This window comes from Hibiscus syriacus, unplaced genomic scaffold, assembly GCF_006381635.1.
Source record: "Hibiscus syriacus cultivar Baekdansim isolate YM2019G1 unplaced genomic scaffold, ASM638163v2 tig00003725_pilon, whole genome shotgun sequence".
Classification (NCBI taxonomy): domain Eukaryota; kingdom Viridiplantae; phylum Streptophyta; class Magnoliopsida; order Malvales; family Malvaceae; genus Hibiscus; species Hibiscus syriacus.
This window is the reverse complement of record NW_024061982.1, coordinates 212615-238590: the sequence shown is the minus strand read 5'-3', so window position 1 is coordinate 238590 and position 25976 is coordinate 212615. Positions and strand designations below refer to the sequence as shown.

At 32.3% G+C, this 25976-nt stretch overlaps 1 protein-coding gene and 1 long non-coding RNA gene across 2 annotated transcripts; one reads left to right on the top strand and one right to left on the bottom strand.

Annotated features, from left to right (window-relative positions):
• Positions 1-122: 122 nt before the first annotated feature.
• Positions 123-17666, bottom strand: LOC120182874. Its single transcript, XR_005521882.1, has 3 exons — positions 17656-17666; positions 15075-15077; positions 123-384 (listed from the first exon to the last, which is right to left on the bottom strand). It is a non-coding gene; the product is annotated as an uncharacterized LOC120182874 (long non-coding RNA).
• Positions 17667-21058: 3392 nt separating this feature from the next.
• On the top strand, positions 21059-25753 carry LOC120183205 (probable protein phosphatase 2C 12). The gene is made up of 9 exons (XM_039187946.1): positions 21059-21256; positions 21516-21687; positions 22601-22754; positions 22831-22894; positions 23475-23582; positions 24256-24381; positions 24512-24747; positions 24880-25082; positions 25171-25753. Exons 1-9 carry the CDS (start codon positions 21059-21061, stop codon positions 25194-25196), a joined length of 1287 nt encoding a protein of 428 aa, XP_039043877.1. The 3' UTR covers positions 25197-25753.
• The last annotated feature ends 223 nt before the right edge of the window (positions 25754-25976 follow it).

Here is a 25976-nt window from a genome sequence, read left to right as displayed (position 1 = left end):
ACAAAGTTAAGCATTGCGTTTACACAGCAACATCCCACTCACAAAATTCCCTCAGGATTGATCGCCCTGGAAAATCCTCCAAATCGAACTTACTAGTCTCCGGGAAGTTGACATTGTTTATGCTCCAACAATGGGAAAAGTTCGACTTGGTCGACATAAATGCTTCTCTGCTTGCACCACCACTCGAACACATTGAGAAACAACTCCCTGCAGAAAAGAATTCATCATCTTCATTATCATCGTCTCTTCTTTGGGGTGCTTTGAGCTTATATAAATTAGCTCTCCCGTTGATGGAGATAACACCCAGGAGAAGCTTTCCACCATTAGACTTGGCCTTCTCTTCGTCTTCTCCATTGCTTGACTTTGAATTTCCATAATAACTACCTGTAAACAACACCACAAACAATGAGAAAAATGAAGCGAACACTTTATATTGGCGAACATAATTCATATTATACATATTCTTAAAGGACATTGATTGTTATAAGAATTGTAGTTCTTTTTTTTTATTTCGCTGTGGAAATTGACCTGATTGTGCTGACAGCGGCCTTACAGCTTACTGAATATACTGGGATTCTTGTATACTATGGGGTAATGACCAAGTTAAAAGGGGGGGGGGAATAAGGGGGCTAAGACAGATCAACAAATGGCACTGAAAATCCCAGTTTTCAGCTTGAAATTACCGTGTGATTGTCATCAACTGGGATTAAAAAATTCCACGTGGAGACCCTTGAAAGTGAATCATATTTCTCCACTTCTCCATAAGATGGTTCTTTTAGAGTTACTTCCAAGTTTTACTTGAAGCTCAAGTCGGTGAAAAACGAGACACGTTACCAAACAATGACAGAGTTGGACAAATTTGACAAGGATTTTCTTCTTTTATGTAATTATTTAAAGGCTGTTTATAAATATATATTATATTACATTACATATCCAAAATTTGATCAAGATCTAGGGGAAACTATTCTTCTTCTGCAAATTGAAACTTGAATATATTGTATTACTTCAACCAAAAGACAAAGACAAATACTAACTTCACAGTGTTGCAAATTTAAGTTTGAAGAATAAACTACTACCGAATGAATTTACTAAGCAATCCAAAAGACAAATATGAATTTACTGACTTCAACCAAAAGACAAAACAAAGACAAATACTAAGTTATTTTAGAACTGTTTAGCAGTATTGGCAGCAACCGAATGAATTTACTAAGCAATCCAAGTGAAATGGTTAATCTAAGTGAAATTACGAGTAAATCAAGTTAAATGAAAAATCTTAAACTTACCTCGTTGCGTAGAGTATGAACCTCATTCTGCAACGATGCTACCATCTCACGTAGAGCCGCTACCTCACCACTTAAAGTAGATACCTCCTTACGCCATTCACCATTGTCATCGCGTGAAGTACTGACCTCCTCACGCAAGGCATTGACCTCATCACGTAACTCCCCTAACTCATCCCGTGGAGGTGGAGGTGGAGAACAGGGAGAAAAATGTCGTGGCATCTTTGCCGGTCGCCTATCATGAGGTGATGGTAGAGAAGAGGCTCGATGATGTGACAGAATAGGTGATGACTCTCGTTGTAGAGGTGTATAGTGTGTTCGATCAGGTGATGGCTCTCGAAGTGGAGGTTGCTCATCATCCATGCCATCAAAAAAACGCTTACTAGCTTGCCACCAATCAGTGGCAAGCTCAGCCTCCGTGGGTGTCAGCCTCTGTAATGGAGTGTTGGCTTCCTAACAATATAAAAGCTCAAATAAAGTTAAACGTGTACTAGTAATAACTTGTTTATATATGATAGTATTTGTGTTAACTTACATCATTTATTGTCGTATACCGTAGTAACTCTTCCCAAATCAACAGTCGTCGTTTCCTCTTCCAGGAAATAGCCCTAGGAATATCATTTGAAGTTTTGAATGCATATATCTGCTTGTCGGGAAAAGCCTCAAATATCCAAATCTACAAACAATATAATACACAAACATTAGTAATTGTTAAAATAATTAATTATAATTTTGGAAACATTATATAGAAATTCTTACCTTAAAGGCCCAAATAAAACCTAACAAAGTGTATTTGGAACCATCGCCACGCAAACTTTTGCGGTCATCAAAGGCAGACGACAACTTATTCCAGGTAGCTTTCCATAGATACGAACCCCACGGAAATAGGTTCCATGCATTTAGGTCCTCTACCAATAATATTAGGTCCTTAGGAATAGGTTGTCTGCCCTCTCTGCCTAAAAAGCCAGCATGCAAAAGTACTAAAAGGCATACTCGGACAACATCGACGTCATCCATCCGAGTAAAACCATCTTTCTTATTAAATAATCTCGTCAAGTCGTCGACGTGTAAATTCGGCTTCTCCATTGACAGCTCAGGAAAAACCCGGGATAACCATGATGGGCGGGTAATATGACTAGTGTATCGACCTACATCATCGTGTCCGAAGCGTAGGCCAGTGATTAAGCAAAACTCCTCCAGCCCAAAACACGTATGCGCCGGTGGAAAATAAAATCATATCTCTTCATTACCATGTTCTATACTCTCGGGTAGATCGCGTGTCATGGTCTGAAGCCACAAATGGGTCAACATAACATCTCCACCCGGATGTTGTACTTTCAGCCATGGCCCGAAGCAAGTATCCTCAAACAATTGTCTTTGTACAAGTGAAAGCTTCGACACAATTGTAGTGACTAGGCTTATTTTATTCCTTAAGGTCAATTGAGCCAAAAAAAAGTTCTACAAAAACAATAAACATATCAAGTTAGATATACCAAAAACTACACTGTGAAGATATACCAAAAACAATAATAAACATAAAGCGTAGTAGTTTATTCTTCAAGCTTAATTTTGCAACACTGTGAATTTCGTATTTGTCTTTGTTTTTTGGTTGAAGTAATGCAATTCATTCAAGTTTCAATTTGCAGAAGAAGAATAGTTTCTGAAACTTAAAATCGCAACACGAAAATGAAAATCGCAACACGAAAATGATTATCGCAACGCGAATTTGACTATCGCAACGCGAAATGGCTACCGCAACGCGAATTTTGTCGTTGCGATTTTCATTTCGCGTTGCGATTCTCGGTTTCAAATGGTCATTGTCTAAAATTGAAACTTGAATGAATTGCATTACTTCAACCAAAAGACAAAACAAAGACAAATACTAACTTCACAGGGTTAAAGACTAAACAATAGCAGTATTGGAAGCAATCTATTATTGAAATTACCAGTAAACTTATCATTAATTTCAATATGAAAAACCTAATAATAATGCAAAAATTTCAAAATAAAAATAATTAAAAAAACTAACCCTCGGTGGTTGATTTGGTTGATTTTCCATTTCTGATCGTGAATGATTGTGAGGGTGGCTCTAAGAGATGGAGATAGACGGATTTCGTCGGAGATGGGGACGGATTTCACCGGAGATGGGGACGGATTTCGTCGGAGATGGGGACGGATGTCGCCGTAGAGAATGAGAGATGGAGATGAGACTGAGTTGTGATTTAGGGTTTTAGGTTAAGAGTTGCGATTACAGGTAAATATTCGTGTTTGGAATTTGAAGATAAAATACGCGTTGCGATACTAATGGCGCTTTGAAAATCGCATTGCGATTTTATATTATCGCAACGCGATAGTCAAAATCTCGTTACGATAGTCAGAATCGCGTTGCGATAGTCAGAATCGCGTTGCGATCACGTGTTATCGCGTTGCGATCACGTGTTATCGCGTTGCGATCACGTGTTATCGCGTTGCGATTTACATATTCGCATTGCGATTTACATATTCGCATTGCGATTATCTAAAATCGCAACGTGGATTTCGAAAATTGCAATGCGATGGTCAAAATCGCGTTGCGAATCTGGAAACTGAATTGCGATAATGGAGATCACGTTGCGATTTAGAGATCGCATTGCGATTTTGTTGGTCATTTTGGCAAATCGTAAAAAAGTTGGTTAAAATCGTATATTATAAGGAATTTTCGGTCACTGAGGTTATTTTCTCTTCTATAATTCCCAAGTTGGTTCATGTATATAAATACCTTTCACACTTGATATACCACCAATATAAGATTTAAGCTTTTCATCTTTCTCAACATAATTCATGAATAGCTTACTTTGAGCATTAATTTCCTATTCATCACTTGACTATTTTGAGTATATGATATATTGTTGTAAAAGTCTCATGAAGTGAAATATAAAATTATAATTTTATTAATCGAACCTCCACATGTACCTTTTAAAAATATGACTCAAAGTTTCTAAAAATATACTTTTTCCAACAAAACATTAACTGAAATAATTAAATTGTCTCACTTGTTGCGTGGTTTGATTTCCATGTTACAAGTTAAATGGTAGTGTCTTTAACATAAGATTACCTTTGGGAATAAAATTATTAGAATATAACATTATTATGAGAATATTATATTACCTTGTTAGGTATGTTTAGTAGGAATTTAAGATTATAATGTTTGGTTGGACGAATATGTTTTTTCAATAAGTTAAAATTTTATGTTAAATTATAAATATTTGAATGAAAATTGATAAAAATATTTTAATTGTTACACAAATTAACTTTTAAGAAAAATACATTCAATATATAATAAATATAATTATTATATCAAACTTATATTTTAAAATAATTTTCATAAATATCATATTTATTTATATAAAATAAAATATGAAAAATAATGTTAAAGTCTCCGGTGGACAAAGATATTAATTTTTAATATATAAAATTTATTTATTTTAATAACTCAAAATTAGATATTATTTTAAATAATTATATTTTTCTACAATATATCATTTTTTTCACTTCTTAAAATTATAAAATGATTAATATATTAAATATTAATATAAAATAATTTTGTTACTACATGTAATCCCGTGATTCACACGAATCTTGAGCTATGAAAATTGTATCTTGTGAACTCCCATTAATTAACATGTGACCCTCGTCTATAACCTCAAGAACATACATTGCAGACTCACTAACGATCACATGTTGATACACGTGGCCTTACTATATGATTAATCAATCCTTATCATCACTTCTTGGGACGTCTCATCAAAATGAATGTCACGTCATCCTCCTAATAGACACCTGTCCAGTGTATTATATATAGCCATACAACATAGAGCAAAAGTACAAATGATATTCTTCACAAGAAACCAGACCGTTATCTCCAAAAATTCAGAGAACCACCACTAAAATAACACTCTGACCCCCTCCTATGACGGTTGTCTACTTGAGAAGTCAAAAAAATTTTAACTACTCAAATTTATTAATAGTTTACTAGATAAAACTCTTTGTATATTATTATTATTATTTTATAATTTTGAGTATAACATGAAAAATAAGAATCGAGAATGATTCATATGAAAATAATTTATTATTTTAGGAGTCCAAGGTGGTGAGAATTGTAACACTCATAGCCCGTATATGACTCAAAATAGGAGCTAAAGATGTCACATCAACTTTAGGAACGTTCACTGAAAGAAAACGCTGAAAATTTAGTTTCATTTTAAAACATTCCTTTATCAACTTTATATATGCTTCTTTTAGCATGTATATTTGTAAAACAATAATTTATCATTCCAAAACAAGTTGATCTTATGCAACAATTAGACAATTCCATGCGGTTTCTTATTTATATACAACTGTCTAATATTGCTTAATTTTAAAACAATTAAAAAATCATTCGTAATAATCATTCCTATTTACAACTATAACTAAAATTAACCAAAATTAACAGTCCTAAATTACTATTACAGACCCTTTTGAAAATAAATCTGACAAAGCAACCTAATGGATATAATGTACATGCCACTAATAAATCAAAGTTAGGAAATCTTACTGATATTGTCGGTAGGTTTGATTTCCATAAGATGCTGGCAAACTCCTCATTTCATGTCCTCAATTTTATTCAAACCTACGCATAAAAATCATCACGCACTAAGTAAAACTTGGTGAGGCAATAACATAACTAAAATGATATAAAATATAAATTTCATAAAGTATTATAACATGAAGCTGTAATTTCAATGAAAATACTAAAGCTTTTGAACCGAGTTGTTCAAGTTGATTTTCCCTTGAAACCTGAAAATCATCCTCACATGATTTCATCAAAAATCATGTAAATCAATAATAACTATCATAAACAATTCATATTCCTGTCATTTTAAGTTATAAACTCATAAAGATTCTGATGAATAATATCAGATAAAATCACAATATCATGATTTCTTTTAACTGGACGTCATTCATAGCTTTCATATTCATTTTCATATTCCATCATAACTTTCATATTTATCTGTATAGCTCAATGTATATGTAAGAGAATATAAGGTATGCGAGTTTAAGGTGCGCACTAGGCACAACATGGTGCCAAATCATAACTGAAACTGCGATGTGATGCACTTTAGTGCAATTATAACCTGATCACCAACAGTGCTGAACATTGGTACATGAATGTACCAAAGCTGAACTGATAAATGATAACTGAAAAGTACTCACTAAATGGCATGCCAAATGTACCTATAACTCTCAATTCAACATACAATGGGCTTATATGTATCATCATAGAATCATTTATTAATATATGGTTGATAACTGTAAAACATCTGATATCTATAAATATATGATAATTGAAAATCATCTTATAACTGTAAAAATTTAGAATTCACCACCATAAATATCATACTTGGGCAGTTCATACCCAAAATCATTCATAAAACTTGTTGAAAAATATTATACGAATATTCCATAATGAAAATTTATAAATCATATTGGAAAATAAAATAAGGTTGACTTATCGCAAATAGTCTTCGGTTATAATAATCAAATAAATAAATTGTACTCACTTTAACACTATTATTTTTTAATCAAAATATAAGTCTAACTAAGCTTTAGATTTAAATCCTTTGCCTTCCACTACTTTCAATACACAATTTATCAAAATTTCATATTCTGACAGTTTGCACTACCTTCAAACAAATATTATTATGTATTAATATATATACTTAAATTTTTGTTTGTTTGTACCACTGAAAACTAGACTCGAATACAAATCTAACCATATAAGGAAACTCTTCTAATTCAATTTTTATGATTAATAGTGAATTTTCAAAGTTAACTTACATAACCTGTTTTGAGTAGAATTTGTTGTCCCGTTTTCTGACTTATTCACGATTAAAAATTCATATCTTTTTCTATACACCTTGAAATCAATCACCGTATATTTTAAATGAATATAGGCTGACATACAAATCTAACGGTGTAGAGATCATCATCATCCTCTAATAAATTCTATATAATTTATGGTGAATTTCTAAACTCACTATTTGAATCCTAATTTCTAGTCAACTTTCCTTAATTAACATACTTAGCTTAATTTCATAATTCTGTAAGCTTAATAAATGAACCTTTAGGCTAGAATCACAATTCACATAACCTTAGGAGTCACTTCTTACCTTAGTAACTCCATCACTGGCTCATCGTAAGCCAATGTTTGTACGATAACACAAACACGAATTAAATGCACTCACCTTTGCCTTCATGTTGAATCTCCTCCTCGATAATCTTCTCAATTTCCTCACTTTTTTCTTATTTTTCGAGTTACTTCAATCAATAGATTTATTGAGATCCAACGACTTCATATAATAACATAAAATGTTCAAGGTATATGTTAGTATTAAACTAACATAATCTAAGCGTAAATATAAAATTTCATAGAAATAAAATATATACTTAAATCGATATAAAACTAAATTGTACTCCCATCAAAATTTTAAACTTCTCAAAATATTTTTTTAAATTCCAAACATATGTATTGTCATTATCAACCCTTCAGCTTTTGCTAATTGTACAATCAAACCACTAATTATGAATTCTTTCTAGAATTCATCTTAACTTCCCATTAAAATCATAATAGCCTTTCACTATTGTGGTCATGTCACATTAATCACATAAAATTTTCAGCACCTTAATAAAATATTCAAATCAACACTTGAACATTTAAAAATTTGCAATTTCATCCTTAACTTTATGAAACTTTTCAATTTCAACCACCCAACTTGATAAACTTGAAATTCGATCCCAACTCAACATTTAAACTAAAAAATCAGCACATAAATAAAATTTCCAGCAATGCATTATTTTACCCAAATGGCACTTTCACATTTAAATCAAGTCCCTATATTTCTTGGACTTTTCGAATTCCACCCCTAAATTTTACCAAACTTGCAATTTGGTTCCAACCAACTTTGCAACTTAATTTTATAACATCTTAATACTAAATATTATCATTGAATACTCCAAATCTCACATATACACAATAATGTCCCACAATCGTTAAAACTTGTAAACTAACCCTTTTTCACTTTTAAGGTTCCAAATTGATCCAAATCAATCTCCAATTCACATATAATACTTCTAATATCATTTCTAAACCATAGAAAATTTTTGAACATTTTCCTTTAATATTTTCCCTATGGCCGAATACCCCATGTCACTTTAGGGGGACTTTTTGTTCAATTTCAAGCATGAATTCAACTTCCTCACAACAAATTCATGATATTCTAATCATCAAAACATCAAATTTAATCCAAATCCAATCATCTCTTAAAACATAGCCATGGCCAAGTGATATATAAGCACATACACACCATTTTGGTCATTACACAAGCTTTAGAATTAATCTCCAACACCACTAACATACAAATCTTTCATTAAATCCATAAAATGCATAAACCATTCATAAAACCTAGTCATCAAATCTCAACATCCAAGCATGTTTAGCAAGAATTTCTTATGCCAAAAGATAGAGAATTGAATGTAGAACATTTTTCTATTTCACAACTTAATCCAAAATCCTTCTAAAAGAGCTCAAAAATGGAAAAGAAATTTTTTCTCACCTTGGAGGGGTTCACGGCAGCAAGATGATGGAGAAGAAGAATTCTTGATTTTTCTAGCAATTTTCATGATACACATGACATTTAAACCAATTAAATTGAATTTAAAATTCAATTAATGAAAAATCACCAAAATACCATTAATGAAACTTGATGTTTTTACCAATTGCCATTAGAATATATTCCATTAAAATATTCCTTAGTCAAAGATGAACCAATTTGACTTTTACCTTCTTCTTTGACCATTTAATTTTCAAAAATTGCATTTTAGTCACTAAAATTCCATTGTTCGGTCAAATCTAAAAAATTACATTGTTCTGAGCCAAATTTCTCTGATATAAAGTATGAAAATACTATTTAAAACCATTTTATAACATCCTTCAAATTTACATGAAATTTCGGTTTGATCTGATTATCTGATTCCAATACCTAACTTTTTCGCTTTATAGCTTTTAACACAAATCTCGTACCAAAAATTTGATTCCCACGAAAATCTTTGTTTTAGACAAGTTGTTCATTTACAGGCTAAATAAAATATATAACTTTTCAAAATTATTTTTTTGGTCACTGAACTTTTCAAAGTTTACACTTTAGCCACTAAACATTCAAAACATACCTTTTAGTCACTAAACAAAAAATTGGTGTATTACAATTCATCCCCCTTTAAACAAAATCCATCCTCAAATTTTCTATATGTATTACATGGCTGAAATGAACAGATGAGGAAACACTTTTTTATATCTTCTTCTTGTTCCCAAGTCTCTTGCTCAACTTTATGATTCCGCTAAAGAACATTTATTAACAGAATCGTCTTATTTCTCAGTTCTTTGATTCCATATGCTAAAACTTTTATTGGTTTCTTTTCATATAACAAATCTAACTGAATTTTGATTTTCTCTGTGTAATCACATGTAAATTATCTAATATATACTTTCAAAACATCGGTACATGGAACACATTATAAATTTTATCCTTCTCCAGAAGTAATGTTAACTGGTAAATTTTTGGACCAAATTTCTTTACAGTCTAATACAACCGATAAATCTCGGACTTAACTTTCTTTTATGCTCGAGCTCAAAACTTTTTTCTAAGGTAAAACTTTGAGAAATACTTTATCATCTCCTTAACATTCAATCAAATCTGACAATACCGATCTCAACATCAACTCTGCAACAAGTATACTATCATTTTTCATTGAAAACTAAACATCGATCTAAAGCGCTCAGGACAAAGAATATTTTTCAGCTAAGTGCATCAACTACTACTTTAGCTTTCCTCGGATGGTAGTCAATAATCACATCATAGTCTTTTGGAAACTCAATCCATCTCATTTTCCTTAAATTTAATTCCTTCTGAGTGAGCAAATATTTCAAACTCTTAAGATCTGTATAAATGTAACATTTCTCAACATATAGATAATGACGCCAAATCTTCAAGGCGAACACCACAACTGCTAGTTCTAAATCATGCATCTGATAATTCCGTTCGTGTGTATTTATCTACTTTGAAGCATAGGCTACCACTTTACCTTCTTGCATTAGAACATATCCCAAACCATTATGGGATGTATCATTGTAGTTTACATAATCTTTGCCTAACTTTGACTGCACTAATATCAGTGCCTCTATCAGAATTTTTTTAAGCATATTGAAGCTTTCTTGGCATTTTTCAATACAAACAAGTGGTACATCTTTCATAAGTAGTTTGGTAAGTGAATAAACAATCATCGAGAAATTATTCATGAATATTTGATAATAACTTGCTAATCCCAAAAAGCTTCGAATTTCAAAAACATTCTTCGGAGTTTTCCACTCCACTATAGCTTGTACTTTGTTGGGATCTACTCTGATTCCTTTTACTAAAATCACATGACCCATAAAAGCAACCTCTGGCAGCCAGAATTTTTATTTTGACAACTTAGCATACAACTTTTCATCTTGCAGCACCTGAAATATAGCGCAAAGATTTGCATCATGTTCTTCTTGAGTCTTAGAATATACCAAAATATCATCGATGAATATGACTACAAACTGATCCAGATACGGTTGAAACACCCGATTTATCAAATCCAAAAATGCTTCTAGAGCATTAGTCAATCCAAATGGCATGACTACGAACTCATAGTGACCGTATCGGGTCCTGAAAGTTGTCTTCGATATATCTTCTTCTTTATTCCTTAACTGGTGATACCCCAATCGAAGATAAATCTTTGAAAATATGGAAGTTCCCCTGAGCTAATCTAACAGGTCATCAGTCTCTGGAAGAGAATACACTTATTCTTCACTGTCATTATAATCAACTGACGATAACCTATGCATAGCCCCATCTAATCATCTTTCTTTTTAATTAATAGTAACAATGTACCATATAAAGTTATATGTGGTCTGATAAAACTTTGATCAAGTAACTCCTGCAATTGAGCCTTAAGCTCTCTAAATTCCATTGGAGCTATTAGGTAAGGAGCTATCGAAATAGGTGTTCTGCCTGGAACAATATCAATCTTAAACTCTACCTCTCGATTAAGAGGTAATCTGGGTTATTCTTCCGGGAATACATTTGGAAATTTCTACTTATCCGCTTTACTCTGACACTAAGACCCAACAGTTTCGTTGTTATAATAAATAAATTCTAAGAAAATACATGTTTAAGGTAATGTTTTATTAATACAACTTATTCAAGAATTATATTTCCAACATTAAATTACTACTCTATTACTTGAAGTCATTCTTCATATACTTTCTCATTTCTATAATCTTACTCCAGTGACTATAAATCTTGAAACTCTTCAAGTTCTTCAAATAAACAACTATTCTTATTTGAACTAATTTTAAATATTTTCAAACAATAACATAATTATCATCCGATTCACTGAGAACTTAGTTTTCTTTAAACTTCTAGCATACAATCTACTTACCTATAGGAATTCCAGGATCATCGAAAAGTTCAATACTTTCCGGATTCTCCTCATTCTCAACTTCTCTTATAATCCTTTTAAACCTTCTGATATATTCCTCTAATTTTTTTACCTTATTAAACTCTGGGACATTTCTTTCACAAAACGGAGAAAAATCCCTTACAACTCTAACCCTTATAGGGCGAGATACTAAAGTCCTCCCAGATCCATTTGGATCGGTTTTAGTCTTGATTCTATTTCTAGTATTATCTTCGTTCTTACTCTAGTTCTTAACTTCCGACATCTAACACATACATTTCCATATCACATTAGTAAAGAGTAACATCCTTAATAGAATAATAAAATCATATCAGGTCAGTATTTTTGATATCCTAGTGGCATGTACATATTTCTAACATAACATATGCTTGATTTAAGCTGAGAATCGACTAAACTTACTGCTCTGATACTAATAAATGTAACACACATAGCTCGTATATGACTTAAAATACGAGCTAAATATGTCACATCAACTTTAGAAACGTTTATTGAAAGTAAATGCTGAAAATTTAGTTTCTTTTTAAAACAATTCTTTATCAATTTATATCTGCTTCATTTGGCATGTATATTCGTAAAATAATAATTTTTCATTCTAAAATACGTTGATCTTATGCGGCAATTAGGCAGTTCCATGTGGTTTCTTATTTATATACAACTAACAAATATTGCTTAATTTTAAAACCATTTAAAAATCATTCGTAAAATTCATTCCTATTTACGACTATAACTAAAATTAACCAAAATTAACAGTCATAAATTACTATTATGGACCCTTTTGAAAATAAATGTGACAAAGCAACCTAACAGATATAATGTACATGCCACTAATAAATCAAAGTTAGGATATATTACTAATATTGTCGGTAGGTTTGATTTCCATAAGATGCTGGCAAACTCCTCACTTCACGTCCTCTACTTTATTCGAGCCTACGCATGAAAATATCCACGAACTAATTAAAACTTGGTGAGGCAATAACATAACTAAAATGATATAAAATATACATTTCATAAAGTATTATAATTGAAACTGCGATATGATGCAATTTAGTGCAATTATAACCTGATCACCAACGGTGTTGAACATTGGTACACGAATGTACCAAAGCTGAACTGATAATTGATAACTGAAAAGTAATCACTAAATGGCATGCCAAATGTACCTATGACTCTCAATGCAACATACAATGGGCTTATATGTATCATCATAGAATCATTTATTAATATGTGTCTGATAACTGTAAAACATATGATATCTATAAATATTTGATAACTGAAAATCATCTTACAACAGTTAACATTTATAATTCACCACCATAAATATCATACTTGGGCAGTTCATATCCAAAATCATTCATAAAACTTGTTGAAAAAATATTATAGAAATATTTCATACTAAAAATTTATAAATCATACTGGAAAATAAAATAAGGTTGACTTATCACAAGTCGTCCTCGGTTATAATAATCAAATAAATAAACTACACTCACTTTGACACTTTATTATTATTTTTAATCAAAATATAAGCCTAACTAAGCTTTAGATTTAAATCTTTTACCTTCCACTACTTTCAATACACAATTTATCAAAATTCCATATTCTGGCAGTTTGCACTTCATTTAAACAAATATTATTATGTATTAATATATATGCTAAAATTTTTTGTTTGTACCAATGAAAACTAGACTCGAATACGAATCTAACCATATAAGGAAACTCTTGTAGCTCAACTTGTATGGTTAATAGCAAATTTTCAAAGTTGACTGATAGAAGTTGTTTTGAGCATAATTTGTTGCCTTGTTTTCTGACATATTCACGATTACAAATTCATATATTTTTGTGTACAACTCAAAATCAGTATATGTTTTTGTGTACAACTCAAAATCAGTATATGTCTATTTTAAACGAAGCTAGATTGACATACTAATTTAACGGTCTAGAGATCATTCTTTAATCAATTATGTATAATTTATGGTGAATTTCTAAAATCACTGTTCAAATCCTAATTTCTAGACAACTTTCCTTAATTAACACCCTTAGCTTAATTTCATAATTATATAAGCTTAATAAATGAACCTTTAGGCTATAATCACAATTCACATAACCTTAGGAGTCACTTCTTACCATAGTAACTCTGTCACTGACTCATCGCAATCCAATGTTTGTACGATAACATAAACACGAAACTAATGCACTCACCTAAGTCTTCTTGTCAAATCTCCTCCTCGATAATCTTCTCAATTTCCTTCTTTTTCGAGTTGCTTTTATCAATAGATTTATTGAGGTCTAACGACGTCATATAATAAAATAAAATGTTCAAGGTATATGTTAGTATTAAACTAATATAATCTAAGCGTAAATATAAAATTCGATAGAAATAAAATCGATACTTAAATCGATATAAAACTAAATCGTACTCCCATCAAAATTTCAAACTTATCAAAATATTTCCTTAAATTCCAAAAATATATATTTTCATTATCAACCCTTCAGCTTTTGCTAATTGTACAATCAAACCACAAATTATGAATTCTTTCTAGAATTCATCATAACTTCCCATTAAATTCATAATAGCCTTTAACTATTGTGGTCATGTCACATTAATCACATAAAATTTCCAGCACCTTAATAAAATATGCAAATCAACACTTGAATATTTAAAAATTTGCAATTTCATCCTTAACTTTCTGAAACTTTTCAATTTCAACCACCCAACTTGTTAAACTTGAAATTCGATCCCAACTCAACATTTAAACTCAAAAATCAGTACATAAATAAAATTTCCAGCAATATATTAGTTTACCCAAATGGTACTTTCACATTTAAAAACTTGAAATCAAGTCTCTATATTTCTTGGACTTTTCGAATTCCACCCCTAAATTTTACCAAACTTGCAATTTGGTTCCAACCAACTTTGCAACTTAATTTTCCAGCATCTTAATACTAAATATTATCATTGAATACTCCAAAGCTCACATTTATATAATAATGTCCCACAATCCTTAAAACTCTTAAACTAGCCCTTTTTCATTTTTAAGATTTCAAATTGACTCAAATCAATCTCCAAATCACATAGAATACTTCAAATATCATTTCTAAACCATAGGAAATTTTTCAACATTTTTCCCTTAATATTTTCCCTATGGCCGAATACCCCATGTCACTTTAGGGGGACATTTTGTTCAATTTCAAGCATGAATTCAACCTCTTTACAACAAACTCATGCTATTCTAATTATCACAACATCAAATTTAATCCAAATCCAATCATCTCTTAAAACCTTAGCCATGGCCAAGTGATATATAAGCACCTATACATCATTTTGGTTATTACACAAAGTTTAGAATTAATCTCCAACACCACTAACATACAAATCTTTCATTAAATCCATAAAATCCATAAACCCTTCTAAACCCTAGTCATTAAATCTTAACATCCAAGCATGTTTAGCAAGAATTTCGTATACCAAAAGGTAGAGAATTGAATGTAGAACATTTTCTTATTTCACAACTTAGTCCAAAATTCTTCTAAAATAGCTCAAAAATAGAAAAGAAAATATTTCTCAAGTTGGAGGGGTTCACGGCAGCAAGCTGATAGAGAAGAAGAATTCTTGATTTTTCTAGCAATTTTCATGATACTCATGACTTTTAAACAATTAAATTGAATTTAAAAATCAATTAATGAAAAATCCTCAAAATACCATTAATGAAACTTGATATTTATCAATTTTCATTACCATGTCTTACATTAAAATATTCCTTAGTCAAAGAAGAACCAATTTGACTTTTATCTTCTACTTTGGCCATGTAATTTTCAAAAATTACATTTTAGTCAATAAAATTACACTGTTCTGAGCAAAATTTCTCTGATCTAAAATATGGAAATACTATTTACAACCATTTTTTAACATCCTTAAAATTTCCATGAAAATTTCGGTTCGATCCGATTATCCGATTCCAATATCGAACTTTTATGCTTTATACAAATCCCGTACCGAAAATCTGATTCCCGTGAAAATCCTTGTTTTAGACCAAGTTGTTCATTTACAGGATAAATAAAATATATAACTTTTTTAAAATTACATTTTTTGGTCCTTGAACTTTTCAAAGTTTACATTTTAGCCACTAAACTTTCAAAACTTATCTTTTAGTCACTATAAAAAAATTTGGGGTATTACAAGAATTGTTCATTACCTAAGAATTTGAAGGTAATGACATCCCCGCTATTTTAACAAAAATAATGTTACTATTGATAGTAAATTATTATTAAGTAATGATTTTTTCGTGAACCAAACGTGAAAATATAATTTCTCTTAGTAATAAATTTTTTTGCGAATCAAACTCATCTTAAAGTTTGTCAAAAATATTATGGTTGGGAAAATACTTGTGTTGTTCATTTATTTACTTAACACTAGCATATTTTTACCTCTCCAACTTTAAACTATATAATATAAAGTTATTATTGCTGCATTTACACTGTGTTGATGTCTTCACCTCCAACTACCATCTATAAGCAATAAATGATGTCAAGATGGGAAGGAGCAGATTAATAAGTTGAGTAGCTTGTAAGCGGTTTGAATTTGACTCGGTTAATATTTAGTTAAAATTTGACTCAGGTTGATTCGACTCGAACTCGAGATCCTAATAAGTTGAGTAGAGCAAAATATAACTTGACTCGATAAGTTTGCGAGTAAATCGTTAATTTTTTAATATTTTTTATAACTTTGTAGTTTGGTGATTGCAAGAAACAATGAAAGGAGTGAAGATATGTTGAATTATTATTTTTAGGATTGATTATGTATTGCTGAACTTTTTTTCAAGAATGTTTTTAATATGTTAGTTTGATTTATTTGTGGATTGTTATTTGGTTTTAATATGTTAATTTGATATATTTGTGGATTGTTACTTTGGAGTTTAGACTTTAAAATTGTTTCATACACCCTTTTAATAATTTGTGGTTAAATTTGTTAATTTATTTTTATATTAAGCCCTATATAGTATTAGTATATTTTACATATCATTAAAAAACAAGGTAAAAATTTCGGTGAGCTTAACGAGCAACGAGTCGAGCAAAATTTTAACGATCTTAATAAGCAACGAGTCGAGTCGAACGACAAAATTTTTTAATTAGCACGAGTCGAGTACTGCCCAATACATGATCAACTCGCTCGATAAGCACCCCTAGTCTATAGTGTTTATTGACAGTGTTAATCATGAGTTGAAAAATACTCGACTCAATTTGAAATTTTTTTGACTTGTGCTTGATTAGATCTGATAAATTAGATAAAATTTTACTTAATTAGTGCTCATTAAAAAATTCGTTGTTCAACTCGACTTGTTACTTGTTAAGATCGCTAGAATATTTGTCTATATGTAAAATCTAATAATAGTTTGTAGAATTTAATATAAACATAAATTAATAAATTTAACAGAAAAATGATCAAAATAGTAGGTTTAGTAGGTTGAATTCTTTGTAGTCAGAATTTCTGTGGCTCAAGTTTCATCGGTTGCTTAGCTATTTGCTGGTGGAGTTCTTCATTTCTCCGTTTTCTGTTTTGGTCGGTGGTGGTGTCCAGTGGCATGTGCTTTGGTGGATGGGTTCAGTCTTGTGCTTTGGTGATCGGCCGTTTTGTTTGAGTGTTGTTGTTAGGAGGAGGTGAATGTTGAGTGTTGCTGTCAGAAGGGGTGAGGCAATGGGCGTTGTTTTTCTCTGTTTCGAAAGGGGCGTTTTAAAGATCAGGTGAATGGGGTAAGTATTGTATGGGGAATTAAGAGGCTGTCGGAGATAGTGCTCTGACATGTAGGCTAGCGCGTGCTGGTTGTTTTTGTGGATTTTAGGAGGTTGTCAGGTGAATACAATTTCTAATGTGAGTTTCAGGGTTTTTATTTTGATTATGGTCAACTGCTGTCTGCTTTTTCTTTCTTCAATGCAGGTGGTCTAGCATGGACATTCTGGTTCCTTGTCTAGTTGCTGCAAACGTTTCGTTCCTTGGAGGTATCTGTTGACAGATAGTGTGAGTTGAGTGCTTGGGTTGTCTTTTGTAGTATTGGATCTCTCTTTTATGACCGATCCTTGGACGAATCTGTTGGCAGGTAGTTTTCAGCTAGTGTGGTTCTCCATGACCCAGGGCTAATCTTTGATCAAGCTTTGGTTTCGGGTGGTGGTGTGTTTGATGTGTTGGGCTCTTTACTTTGGATTTGTTGTCGGTTTTCGACCTCCTTTTAGTTCTTAGTTTATTGTTATAGTATGTTTGTGTTGTATCTCTTGTAATGGTTGTGGGTTTGTTATAGGGCGGGAGTATGGTTTGTGTGTTATTTTAGCTTTGTGTGTGCTGATTCTTACCACCTCAAGGCACACTCTTTTTCCTCCGTTTAGGATTAGAGAGGATTTTTAATGAGGTCTTTGGGGTGTTGTACTTTGTAATCTTTCTTAATACAAAGTACCCTATTTCAAAAAAAAAAACAATTCACAAATACATTAAACTAACATATTACAATCAAAGTAACAATTTACAAACACGCCAAATTAACATAATACAACCATTCTAGATTTTTTTTTTCAGAATTTATAATTAATCTTAAAAAAATAAGACAATCAACATTCTAAAAAATTATAAAAACATTAACGACTTGTTCGCGAACTTATTGAGTTGAGTTTAGCATTGTTCAATTCATTAAGATTTCGAGTCAAACTAAAATTAAAATTAAATCCACTCATATCAAATGTTAACCGAGTCTAGCTCGAGCTGCTAAACTTAGTTAGCACCCTTAATTCCGGGGGTGCACCGTTGGAATCCCTATCTCCAGGACCCATAATTGGTGTGATATCTGAAGAGGGTCAGGGCATGATCGTGGAAGTCAAATTGTTGTAGTTTTGGTGTGGGGGCAAAGGAATGTGATGTGGTGAGCTGTGTTGGTTGATTGGCCAAAAGCTGGCCCCTCACTTATTCAATTTCGAGCTTGCAATGCAAACATGCTCTCCAAGAACAACAATACAAACTCTATTCACGCTCCCGCGCTGCAAAACATGCCCTAACCAAACTTAAAACGAGTACCAATGTTTGATTCCATTCCATTTATTTTCTTCTTGGTTCAACTATTATTTATATATATTCTTTTTCTTCCAATTCAACGTATTTTTTCTTCTAGCCAAGCTTAATTATTTTCAGGTTCATCCTTCAAATACCAAAGTAGGGAGAAGAGCAAATAACATGAAAAACGATGTAAGGTGGAATTTGAGAATCACGGGGGTTAACAGCGAGTGGGATTGGTTGGGATTGTGAATTAGAGAGAGCAATTGGCTCCGAGAATTGCGCGGTCGTCCAGGCTCCAGATGGAGGTCAAAGGGTTAGGTTGGCAATTCGAGAAAATTAGTTCCCGTGGACACATGGCCACACTAGCTCACACCTACGTCACAATAACCAGCGAAAAATTCACAATTTATTAATTTTTCTTTAAAAATTATTATTTTCTGCTTGCAAAATCATCGCTTCCCCCGTCCTGTAAGGGAAGCGGAGAAATTGACAAATTGACTGTCCCTTGTTAATATCCGCTCTCATAGCCTACATGTCGTTTTGTTTAACCGGCGCCACCCCTCTTAAATTAATATATATATATATATATATCAAAATTATTTTTTAAATTTAAAACGAATATAAGGTAGTATATATTAATTATATGATAATGAACGTTCTTATCTTTGATATTTACGGTGTTCAAATCCAGGACTTCAAGAGATAATAACGAGTCTCTTAACCTCTAAGATAGCTTAATTCGTGCTCACATCAAAATTATTAATATTTAAAATAATAATTATCTTTTTTATTAAGCTAAAGATGATTATAAAGTAGTATATATTTTAAATGCTCTCAACTATTTGATAATGAATGCTCAATCACATTTGCTGGTGCTCGAACATGTCATTCTAGGAACAATAACGATTCCTTTAACTACTGAAGTAAGTTAGTTTATACTAATTGTCTTTTATTATTGGATGACATTAAAATGATGAAACAAATTTTGCTTAAAATAAACTTTAGTATTCGATTATCATATTTTTATTATTGATTCTATATTATGATTTAAACAATAATAATTAAGAGTATTATCAATTTAGATATATTTATAATATTATTAAAATGAATCAAATTATATTAAATTAAATTGAAGAGATTAAATACTAAAATTCAATATATAAAGGTACATAAACTATAATTAGATTTTAAAAAGAGGAAAATGGGGTGAACGTGTGGCCCACGAATATATATATCCACGAAACATATTTGATAACGATCATTGGATTCTTAATCGTCTTTAATCGAACGGTTCACAATTACCCTAAAACTCATCGTGGGGCCCAAAGAACATAGTAGTTACACACGTCGGCTTGAAAACGAACGGCTCCTTTGGTTTGTGCAGCCGACTCGAGTGAAGAAGAAGTCTGCAGTTTTGGCCACGCCAGATATTATAAAGGCGATTGTTTTTTTTAAAAAAAAAGCCATTTCCGGCTTTCCGTATTGTGAAAAAGGCGTTAATTTTCCTTTTTCTTTCTCATTTCTTTATTTTTTTTTTGTCCCACAAAAACAGTTTTCCGATCGAACAAAAAAGAAAAAAGAGAGGAATTTCGCAGGACGCCATGATCCGCGTTTCTCGATCGTAGCAAATAATCCAATTCCTCACGTCGTCTTCTCATTCTCTTCGCTTGTAATCTCCTTCATCATTGGCTACCGACCGATTTCTCTTAATCCTCCTTTGTAATTTTCAATCTCTTTTCCTTGGATATTTATATGATTTTTATCTTTTTCCCAGTTTATTCTCTTTACACATCTAGATTCATTTTATTTTTCTGTTATGATGAGCAGATATGTAGGACTGTTTATTACTTGTTATTCTCTACATTGATTTGGATTTTGTTTTTGGATTTTGATGAAGAATCTAGTCTATCGAATTTTTATATAAATCAGTTTTTTTGGAAGATCTTGATGTTTTCCCTAGCCGTTTCCGTCTAATATTATATGTTAAATATGATCATTGATGTATTCAGTTCTTTATTTCGATTATTTTGCGATTAGATTTGATTATTGAAGCTGCATCGTGCATTTTACAGGATCTTTTAGTGTAATTTATGGAGGGTTAGAGATCTTGTCTGTGAGGTTGAGTTTTAGCTATTGACGTGGTTTTTGGATTTGAAAATTTGGAACAATGACCTCGAGATGCGAGCATCAAACCGTTCCGCTGTCAGTTCTACTGAAACGAGAATTAGCGAGTGAGAAAATTGAAGACCCGGTGATTGTACACGGACAAGCTAACCATAGTAAGAAAGGCGAAGATTTTACGTTGCTTAAAACAGAATGCCAAAGAGCGATGGGAGATGGTTTCACCACATTCTCAGTTTATGGGGTATGAACTTTTGGTCTCTCATACTAACTAGATCGTCAGTAATCACATACTTTATACTCTGATCTTGAAGTGTCTGATACAATAAAATCTTATAATTTGAATCACTAGAATATGAGTATTTATAAACTTTTATTTGCTAGGTATATTGGTGTATTTATCTGTATAATTTGTTTGATTTGACACATATATACATATCATTTCTTTATTTCCTTTTTTTTTCATTTATAGGTTGGTCTTGCTAAACTTTTTTTTTGGGCAGCTCTTTGATGGACACAATGGATCTGCTGCTGCTATTTACACTAAAGAGAATCTTCTAAATAATGTTCTAAGTGCCATGCCGTTAGATCTTAATAGAGATGAATGGATTGCTGCCCTTCCAAGAGCTTTGGTTGCAGGATTTGTTAGAACTGATAAAGATTTTCAACAAAGAGGTATGAGTTGCTTTGTTTTTATGTAAACATATTTGATTATAACAGATGTTTTACCGGATAAGCTTTGGTCGAGAAAGGAGTATTTGTCTAGATATAATTTTTATCACATTATAATCATACACTTACTTTCGGAGTGGTTGCTATTGTTTATGCATATTGTTCATGCAATGGTAGGACATATGCTCATATCAGTGTAGACTTAGATTGTATCCCATTTCAATCAACTAAATCTTTTATTTTCTCCCATCATTTTATTTCATTTTTCTGTGAGGTCCATGTAGGGTAGTTTATCATTAAGAATCTCCATAGAGAGCATGCTTATGTGTTGGAAGAGTCGCTTTTTGGAAGTTGGTAGATATTGTTCTTTGATAGTTGATTTGCACTACGAGTGGTTAGCGGTGTGGCTGTTTGGTTCGGATTCTTACTTGGAAATATAGTGCTTTCCTTTGTACAACTAAAAGAGATAGCAGGTTAGAAGATGTCTGTCAATGGATCAGCTTGCCAATATTCTTATAATATCATGTAAGATTTTGGTTTATGACTATTTCGTCAACAGTTAACTGATAGTCTTGCGATGTCAATTTTGAGTTAGTCTAGATATAGTCAAGCTGGCATCACCAATATGTGTCCAGCTTGATAATTCACCACCTTTACCAACAGAACACCAGGCAGTTTCACCAATTAATTATTTTACCCTCTATTTGAAGACGATTATAGATGAGCTTATAGAATTCGTGTACATAAGCACGTAATTTCTTCATTCAATTGAATTGGGAACTGCGATAAAGAGAAGAAACCATATTATTAAGTAGGCGCTTTTTGTGCTTTTAATTTTTTGAACTGAGTAATAACTTTTTCTTGTGTTTACTACCACATGTTTAGTATTTGATAGACATGGTTTGCTTTTTTCCAGCAAAAACATCAGGAACAACTGTGACATTTGTGATAATAGAAGGATGGGTTATAACAGTTGCATCTGTTGGTGATTCCCGCTGCATATTTGAATCAGCTGAAGGTGGAATATATTACTTGTCAGCTGATCATAGGCTTGAATGCAATGAAGTGGAGTAAGTTTTTGTCATGGCATTTGTTGTATTTAATTTCCCCCTAAATATTGAGATCTTTTTGTTTTCATCTTATTAGGAGGGAACGGATCACTGCATGTGGGGCTGAGGTTGGTCGGCTAAATGCTGGTGGTGGTGCAGAGGTATCTCCTCTACCCCTAAACTTAACCCCCTCGAGATATTAGTGTTAATGGATGTGCAACTACAATGCTTGTAAAACACAATCTAGAAGCTAGGTTCAGACATGCATGACACTTTTGGCAGTTTACCGAAAAGACAGTAAACTTATTTGATAACTAATGTGAATTAGAGAACCCTTTTGTAGAACTTACTTTTTTTTTGTAACTTTTATAATCTAAAGAAATCGACTGAAGAAGAAGGAAAGAATAAAAGAGGTAATGAAAGAGAAATCTCATTATTGAATTTAGGAGATTACAATGGTTTATAAATAAACTCCTAAGACTTATCCTTATTGTAAAAGATTCATAAACAAACAATACTTATACACGGCTGATTCTAACAGTAACAGTTATAATTATCTACAACTTTTTCAGTATCTGTCTTGATTTGTTGCCAGATCTAATTATCATGATACTCATATGTTTGTAAAGGATGATAAATTGATTCTCGTTAGAGAATTTCAGTATCTGCAGTATGAGTGAACTATATTTGATAAATTGTGTGGATCAAAGATGGTGACCTAACGGTGAGGTTATTTTATAGATTGGTCCTTTGAGATGTTGGCCTGGAGGCTTGTGTCTTTCACGATCCATTGGTGATATGGATGTTGGGGAGTTCATCGTTCCTGTTCCATATGTAAAGCAAGTAAAGGTTTGTCTTTCATAATCCTCATGCATAATGTAATTGATATATTCTTAACATGTGTGCTCAATAGAGTCAGATCTTGACATTTTTTATAAGGGGGGCAATTGGAATTATGTGTTTTCTAGTTCCATATGTGATTTTTTACATATACCAAATATATATACTAATATCATATCTGTGATATTTATTTTATATATATGTTTATATATTTACATTTTACATATACCAGTAATTATATATACTGCCAATATGTTCATAAATAAATTATAAACATTTTTTTATAATATCAAAATAAAAAAGAAGTGGGGTGGAGCATCATGGAGTGATGTGGATATAACCGTTATTCTGTACATTTTGTTTCACAACATGCTAATTCCCCCTCCCCCATGCAACTGTTTTAAGAGTTTGGATATGTTCTTGGCTGTAATGGAGTTCCTTGAACTTCTAACCACATACGACCATTTCAAGTTCATGCTAGTTATGTACATAGTAGAGCCATTATTTTCATATCCTCACGTGTCCTATACTCGCACATTGAAGTGCTTTTGCATATAGATTCTTAATCAGTTTTCTTTTGAAAGGTTCTGGTTTTGACTGAATGTTTTATCTAAAACTAGAAAACAAATTTTCTTGATTCTTAATAATCGTTTTATTTTACCTACTAGTTTATTTTCTGCAGTTATCTACAGTTGGTGGTAGGATGATCATCTCTAGTGATGGTGTTTGGGATGCTTTATCAGCTGAAGAAGCTCTTGATTTTTGTCGCGGACTGCCACCAGATGCAGCTGCTGCTCAGATTGTGAAAGTACACTCATATTCCTTTGCGTTATATTCTTCAAATATTGCTGCTGGGAGCATTATGCCCTTTTGGCTTTTGCATATGTTAGTATAAGTTTGCTTTCATGTTTTCTTATTCCTTGCTCTTCAATGAACAGGAAGCTGTACAGTCAAAGGGTCTTCGAGATGATACAACCTGCATTGTTGTTGATATCTTACCACCAGAGAAGCCAGCTGCTCCTTTGCCGCCACCAAAGAAGCCAGGCAAAGGTATGTTTAAGTCCATGTTTCACAAGAAGAATTCTGGATCATCTTCTCATGATAAAGAAGAATACATGGAGCCTGATGTGGTGGAAGAATTATTTGAAGAGGGATCTGCTATGCTTTCAGAAAGGTTTGTGTTTACGAGAATCCACTATATTGTTTAGTAGTTTTAAATTTTCACATCGATCAGCACAGATCAATTATCAGATCTATTTTATATTTTTTGTCTGTTCTGTGGGGCATGACTTGCTGTTGGGTGCAGGTTGGTTACAAAATATCCACTGTGCAACATGTTTAAGCTGTTCATGTGTGCAATCTGTCAAATAGAGATGAAACCTGGAGAGGGTATTTCGATTCATGCTGGCAAATCTAATTCAGTAAAGTTTCGTCCATGGGACGGTCCTTTCCTTTGTTCTAGTTGCCAGGGGAAGAGAGAAGCCATGGAAGGGAAAAGACCATCAAGAAGTAACGGCTTCTTCCCTCTCTCTCTCAATGTTTCTTCATTTCAAATATATGTTACTGAAGTAAAAATACTTGATTCTTTTGTTTTCAGATAGACATGGTAGTGACAGTGACTAGCTAGACCTTTCTAAATACTGTTGGGTTTTGTGGGCCCTAAGGATTGTTCTAGTGGTGGTCATGAATGGGGAAAATGGTGCATTCTCTATATTGCAATTTCCTTCAGTTTCTTATTTGAGGGCATCAAACACCCATTTGAATCAATACTCCCAAGGTGGCTTTGGGAGTGAGGAGACGTGTGTAACCTCGAGTGAAAATGGAAAGAAAAAAAATAGCTGGAAGGTTTTTGATGGACTCAACCAGTGGGATAGTGGCATGCCTCAGAGGTAATTCCTTTTCTTCATATGTATTCATCGCATTATAAACCAATCGCTCCAAATTAATAGAGCCAACATTAAATGATAGATGACATCGATGTAATGTTGTTATAATATAGGGAGTTTCATGCTAGGAAGAAAACTTGGGTGATTAGCTTGCTGAATGAAATTTGTTCATGTATCATTGGTTATTTGTTATTTCCTTCCAAATTTGACAACTGGGAAGGTAATCTTTGGTATAGAAAGAAATTGCAAATTCCATTATTCTTTCCCACTAGAGGTTCAAGAATTCTGGTTCTATTTCAAAGTTTTTTCTTTAATCGTTTAGCCATACATATACACGTATGCTTGGTTGATGTGAATAAGTATAATGTGTTGATAACCTAGTAGCTGGATATTGCCCATGTTTGAGGATAGCCCATGTTTGAGGATAGATACAGGGTTTTAAATCACGTTCCGAAAACGTGATAGCGCCCGCGAAATAGCGGTTTCACCGCCGACCGAATTACCCCACTACACCCGC

Excerpts from the sequence above, each read along its gene's own strand:
- LOC120183205 (XM_039187946.1), top strand. The coding sequence starts at position 21,059 with ATGACCTCGAGATGCGAGCATCAAACCGTTCCGCTGTCAGTTCTACTG. Across the intron at positions 22,755-22,830 it reads CTTGAATGCAATGAAGTGGA|GAGGGAACGGATCACTGCAT; the intron begins GTAAGTTTTTGT and ends TCATCTTATTAG. Across the intron at positions 24,382-24,511 it reads CTGCTGCTCAGATTGTGAAA|GAAGCTGTACAGTCAAAGGG; the intron begins GTACACTCATAT and ends TTCAATGAACAG.